The following is a 6,956-nucleotide window of genomic DNA, read 5'->3' on the forward strand; positions in this document are numbered from 1 at the left end:
TACCAGGTCTATTGGTGTTGAGTTAATCATACATAGAGAACACTGAGATTTTGCGCAGAGGAAGATTGAGTAATCTGTCTTTATAATGTCATTTTGTGTTCTATTTCCTCCTACAAATGTAGTGGTAAGCTGCAGTGAAGGGTTGGAATGAAAGAGTGTTCTTTAGAGGAAAGTGTACTGATGGAAGGAGAGGAGGTAATGGCACCACTGAGTTTTAAAGTGAAGTGATGGAATAAGGTACGTGGCATATGTTAACTTTTATGATGAAAAGAAAGAGCACTGGGAACGGGAGCTGTGCTTTTGAAAAAGGCAATCCCTCCCCAGCCAACAGAATGAAAAAAAAGAGACAGATAAGATAGATGTAGAAATTGAGTCAAAAACAGAGAAACAGTAGAGGGGCAGCAAGTGGCATGACCATAATAACTTACTGTTGGCCCACCAGTACCCAAATCCGCTACAAAATAGTTTGTGATTCATTTCATCTCTTTCAGGTAGAGCACAACATAAATAATTTAATACTAATGAGTAGAATTAAGAGCCTTCATTATATTCCTATAACTTGGAAAAATTATAATAATATTTCATGAATGTTTTCTGGAGATTTTCCATTGATTTCCACCTTGCCACAAAGGTTTCTCTCACCTGAACCCGTGATATGGAAAAGGAAATCTCCACCCCTGCTTAGATCTCCCTTCACAGCAGTAGTTAACAACCAAAAGCAATTAATTAAACCCTAACGAATTAGACGTACTGCATATCCTTTACACATCTGTCAGTTCTTTGCTTCCTTTGTCTCCATACAGATAGTGACCTGTTTCATCCTGCTTAAGAGAAGAACTCAGAGACTTGCTCCATTGTCTGTGTCTAGCAACCAGGCAGAGAAGAGTATGCTAGACAAGGCATCAGCTGTTGTGTGGTGACCGGAGACGAGACAAGAGCCTGCTTTATGAATGCTTCTTTTTCAGATCCATCAGAGACCTGCAGTCAGAGATACAACAGCGTACCACTTGACTAGAGAATGAATGGCGCGCTTGGCCTGCCACAATGCTCAGCATTCACACCTGTCGGGAAAGATGCCGTTTGCTCTAAATCTTCAAGAAAACCACCAAACTTCAATAGCCAACAGCAACATGATCCGAGAAAGAGGAGGAGGTACTCTGTCAGAATGCTCCTAAACTGGAACACCTCTGTCCTGGTTTGTGGATCACTCATGCACTGACAGCCAGGGACATTTTGCCTATGAAATAACCTCAGAGAGACCTTGCAGGCAAACTGACTGTGGACTGTTTTTTTTTTTTTAATTGAGGGCTAAGTTGGATGGCTGTCAGGCCCCAAGGCTGCTACACTGACAGATCAGCCATTTAGAAGGTTTTTTTCATGTCTGCCTAAAGGAATCTGACTACTAATAATTATAAAAGCTTTAAAACTAAGAATTACATCTTGCACACTTTAAGTTGTCTTCTCTGCCTAAGGAGCCATTGCGAATCAAAACCAAAATTATTTTTAAGTATAAGTTAAGGTGAAGGATGATAATAGTATGCTCAAATCAAGTCCCATCCCCGAGGTGATAGATCATATTTCCTTGCTGTCCTTTCTCTCTCCGAACTTTGTCGAAGAAATAACTGAAAGTAAATGCACCAGTGAATGATAAACCGTCACATGGAGAAACACTCTCATCTCAGAAACTTTCTAACTCTTTAGGGTGAGTACACCTTCAATCTGACATAAGGGATCTAAGATCTTTTTTTTTTTTTAATCTTTTTTTAATCCTAAATCCCTGTCCATTGTAATGGCATTTTAAGAAAGCAGCTAATGTTATTCTTTAAAAAAAAAAATTGTTGTTTCAAACAAGCACCCACATGGGTAACATGAGGGTGAGTAAATAAGGAAAGAGTTTACTTTTTGCGAACTATACAACCATTGTAATCTTAGCATGGACTTTGGTGTTTTTGCTTTTTCTAGGCTTTCTTCTTTTCATTTTTCCCTCTTCATGCCTCACCTCAGTCACAGGGAAGCAGTATGTCAGTGATATGAGACTCAGGTCTAGAGGGACTTAATTATCAAAGCTTCACAAACGTACATGTACACAACCCCTACTGCCACATGTGTGCCAGTGACTGACTTTGAACAAACAAAATAATGTCACTGGTCCTGGATAAAAAGCAAAACAGTTTGCCTTGGTCTTTGATTATAATGTATGCAATGTAGTTGAGGAGCAGATGCAGTTTGCTGGTGCCGCAGTGCTGACTGTGAAGGCAAAGCCACTTACGGGATTGTAAAGACAAGCTGTCTGTCCTGCAACCTTGAGGGTCACAGGGACCACAGAGACAGGCCATTTGTAAAGGAATTAATGCCTGAGCCCCTGAGCAGAAGGGAAATTGTCTTCTCACACTACTTAAAATCTTTATTCTCTCTCCACACACATTCACATAATCGTCCCCAGTCACATTAACTGGCTTTAGATTAAACACAAGTGTTTCAGTTAAACCTTGTGTTCATTGTTTGACCACATCGTAAATTGATTTTAAGAACAGCTTTATAAATAAAGTGGTGTTTTAGCCATTAAGCAGCTTGGTCCGACTCCAAAATGCTGTTTTAAATCCCTACTGAATAATTTACATAATATTTGCAACATTTTATTAAACTTTGCATATTTTGCGGAGTGGGGAGAGTGAGTTCCCTGTTTTGTTTGATGACATTGATGGCATTTGACCCCTCAGGTTTTCAAGCCAAATTGAGCTAATTTTGGATGGAACTTCTAAAATGAGTCTTTGATAATAATTTGATCAGTCCAGTTGAGTCACAGATGATTTGTTTTTTATTACTTTTTAGAAATAAAAAGTATAAATTAGGCTACTATATTAAATGTACTGTATGAAAAAAAAGTCCCCATGAGTCTCTACTGTATGTGATGTGCCATATTTTAATATTTTTTATATAATTATAAATCTTTTATTATTACTTTCATAATCAGTTATGTACACAAAAGTATTTTAATGTTATAATTTATGTTATTTAGATAATGCATTATTTTGGTCATATGTGTTATCCTCACAGCATGACTATCCCTGCTGATGTTTGATTTAATTCATCATGTGGTTATTTATTTGACTACATTTTTATATTTTTAATTTGGTTATTAGTATATCAGTATGTATTTTAGGGTACAAAGGCAGATTTTGTTCAAGTATTTTGCATTGGTATATTATAGTACATAAGTGGTAAAAATAATAAAATAGTCAGTTATGAACTGTGAAATATACATATAGCCTACTGTTTTTATAAGTATATTTTTAATGTGAATTTTTGGCTGCAAGTTTATTTTTTTTTATCATGAATATACATACAGGCAAACACATCTGCCATTTTTTAATCATGAATTTTAACTGCACACATGGCATCTTCTTACCTAATTTCCAACTTGTTTTCTCCAGGAACTCTAACCAGGTGTCCTCTCACAGCTGAGACCTGTCTTGAGCACCATTAGCAGTGAACATCATGTCAGAACTAGAGGACTATTCTCCTCCTCGGGGCCACCTTCATCCTGACCCAGCTCGCATCCAGCAGAACCTCCTGGAGGAGCAGGTGGAGCTCTGGTGGTTCAGTGAGCCACGCAAATCCTTATTATGCTACTGCGCTTCAGTGGCCTTGATCTTAGGCTGCGGCCTGGGCGGCGTAGGCCTTCTTTCCACCACCACCAGCCTTTCCAGCGAGTGGCGACTGGGCGCCGGAACTGCTCTTTGCCTTCTCTCTCTGGCCGTCCTCCTCAAGCAGTTGCTGAGTTCTGCTGTCCAGGACATGAACTGCGTGCGCAGCAGGCGCCGAATCAACATGTTAAAAAGTGGCGGTTTAGCTGATGTCCTCATCATGTTGATCACAGGAGTCTCTCTGCTCATTTGTGGAGCTGTCCTGCTGGATGTGGCTCTGTCCTACCACATGCCCAAACCTGGGAAAGCACTGAATGACATGTATATATCCGGGGTGGTGATGCTGGTTGGTGGGAGTTTTACAGCATTAGCAGTTGGGATTTACGCCACAGTAGTTTTCTTCTTAGAGAGATCAGGTCCGGGACAGAGACGGTGGGAGAGGACAGTGGGAATCTTCAGCATTTCAGGCCAGATGCAGGCAAGAAGAGAGACTGCTTCAAGTCTGGCTCGTCTGATATAACTGTGACTACATTAAAAATATGCCGTTCTTTTACTGAACAGGAACTGAGATGAGATAAAACAACAACACCCTCAGTGATACTTTGCAACCATTAAACTAGTCACAAATCATATGTGACATTTATGGTTACGTTTTGGCTTAAAGATCCAGGCATTAAACATTTAAGCACAAACATTCAGCTTTTACATGTGTCACTCCAATAAAGTACAGTTAAAAGTACTGAAAAAAGCACAAAAGCATATTTAAGTTTGATCTTTAATTAATTTTATGTAAAACATGCTGCTTTATCTCCACCGCTATTGGACAATATGTGCGTGTCCTTGACTGCTTTATTTATGTGTGCAATGGTGAGCATACCAAGTGGTTGTCTATCTTGGGACATCTTCAGCTTTTCAAGAGCTCTGATGTATGAGCAAATTGTGTCAATTGAATTCACGTGTTTGAATTTATACTACAACCTGAGCAGGCAATACTATGGATCAAATAAAGGATCAGAATGTCAATCTGCAGGATGTGAACACATTTTGAATGTGTTTTTTTTTATGTTTCTAATGAAAAGAGGGATATTTTTCTTTGTAGAAACAGGGAAGCTGATCTACACTTTGATGCAAATTATCGGTAATTTGTTCTGGAGAGCTTGTGAAAAACATTTACAAACAGATGGAGATAAACAGATGGCAGGTTGTAGCCATTTAGTGGAAATCGATTTCAATTTGTGCGCATAATAAACAAACTTTCAGGCTCTGCCTTGGCAACTAAGGAGAAATTACTTTGGAAATGCATGCAGCAACATAAAACTTTGGATACATTTAATATATGTGTCAATGTCAGTATATTTCATAACTGAATATTGAACCAAGTGGCATTTGAAAACATCTCAATCACACTTTCCAGACAAACCATTTAGCAAAAAGAGATTTATGAAGATGAAAACAAAATTATAAAAAAGTATTGTGACTCACCTTAGTTGACTTTGCCCATAGTAATGAGCTTCACCTGTGGTTACTCTGGTAGTACACCTGTGTGAACTTAAAAGGAACTAAGGCTACACTACATCCACATTAAAGAATTAGTTACTTCCAGGATTTTGAAAAATAGATTCCTTTGAAGCTGTATTGAAACTGGAATTAGGACCTTCAACCCATTGGCTCCTATCGAAGTCCACTATATGAAAAAAATAAATAAAAAATAACTTGAACACCTTAAAACCCTTTTTTTTTCTTCTCTCGACTGAAGACATTGAGGGGGGAGTAAATTATCAGTATTTTTATATTCTGGAAGTGAACTATAATTTGGATAAATTTCGTCAATATTGAGGCTGTTTTTGTATAGTGAAAACTGACCTTTGAGGTTCTACCATCATTGCTGTGCCTGCTATTCACTTTCATAGAGTTACTTAACATAAATGTTACCTTGTGCAATCTTCTTATGTTCCACCAAGGACAGAATGTGTACTTTCAATTGCTGTCCTCTGGCAAAACAGCAGATGACAGTTGCATTTCAGATCATATATTAAATAGCTATTTTAAGTGTAACCTGCATGCACCAATGAGTGGTGGGATATTTTGGATACAATGATTGTGCAAAGAATAACATGATGATAGAGTCTTATTATATCTGGTCTCTCTGTATATTCTCAGTGAGTGTAATTTACATTTTAAGTCCACGCAGCATTTGATGTGATTTAAGGGTTTAAATGTTGTTAAATGTTTCAGTATGGAGCAATATCTGGATAATGCTTAAATACACTATTGTGAACGTACCCTGACTTCACGCATCCCAAACATCCGCTAAAAAATGATCCTGGGACAAAATGGTTACAAATCATAGCAAAAGTGCCTCAGATAAATAAACCTCTGAGGAAGGTCAAGGACATTTGATCACATATACAACTTTTGTTATTAGTTTTATATGCACTGACATTCAGGTATTAGGTGTCCAAAACCTTTTTGAGGTCACCACAGTCTGGATTTAGTTTAAACGATTCTTTGTGTGCTCTCTGTGCAAAGCAATAATTAGATTTTCCGAAACACTACTAGTATTATTTGGTGGTTAAAATAAAAACTAATCTAGAAATAACAGAAAGCTACTGGCTGGTTAAAATGTTTCAGTTTGGTTCTTTTTGTATGTGAGAAAAAGTGTTTGAGAAACCATGCAGCCGAGTCATTCATCCATGGCCCTTCCTATGAAGACTGGGCTGAGGGACCGTTTTTAGGACCGCAATGCCTGTTCACACTCACAACAAGCTGGCTATTGTGCAACAGCTGCTCAGTCACCACGCAAACAAAAGCTGACTCTGTGACCCATTGTCAACCATCTATTGGCCCGTCATGTGTGAAGACTGATAAGAATGAAGGCAAGCAAAAATAGCAATGCATACAACACCTATATTCATGGATGATTGAAAAAGAAAATATTTTATCCATTCACTCATAGTCATACCCCTGCATAAAACAGTTATTTATTTCAATAGCTGGAATATCCATAGGTAAATAAACAAAAAAATAAATCTTTCCATACAGCACAGAAAATAATCACAAAAATGCTAGCCAAAACAAAAATCAATTTATTTTCTCAGAATGTCCTTTAGTATACTATTGAGCAAAAAAAAAATACATATTTCATATTCAGTGTGAAATAAATATCAGATATTGTCATGCCATTGACCTTTGGTAAATAAAACAGTGAGGAAGCTGTTTTGACGTGACAAATAATATATTCTGCTGCCTCTGCAGGGGTGGCAGACAGTATTCCACACACACACACACACACACACACAATTGTCGCAC

At 37.9% G+C, this 6,956-nt stretch overlaps 1 protein-coding gene across 1 annotated transcript; it reads left to right on the top strand.

Annotated features, from left to right (window-relative positions):
- Positions 1 to 1,475: 1,475 nt before the first annotated feature.
- LOC132161133 (transmembrane protein 125) lies at positions 1,476 to 4,901 on the top strand. Its single transcript, XM_059570943.1, has 2 exons — positions 1,476 to 1,702; positions 3,435 to 4,901. The coding sequence occupies exon 2, from the start codon at positions 3,499 to 3,501 to the stop codon at positions 4,165 to 4,167; it is 669 nt and encodes a 222-aa protein (XP_059426926.1). The 5' UTR covers positions 1,476 to 1,702; positions 3,435 to 3,498; the 3' UTR covers positions 4,168 to 4,901.
- The last annotated feature ends 2,055 nt before the right edge of the window (positions 4,902 to 6,956 follow it).

The sequence above is a fragment of the Carassius carassius genome, chromosome 17, assembly GCF_963082965.1.
Source record: "Carassius carassius chromosome 17, fCarCar2.1, whole genome shotgun sequence".
In the NCBI taxonomy this organism is placed as follows: domain Eukaryota; kingdom Metazoa; phylum Chordata; class Actinopteri; order Cypriniformes; family Cyprinidae; genus Carassius; species Carassius carassius.

What these genes read in the sequence shown, in the direction of transcription:
- LOC132161133 (XM_059570943.1), top strand. Translation starts at nt 3,499, where the DNA reads ATGTCAGAACTAGAGGACTATTCTCCTCCTCGGGGCCACCTTCATCCT.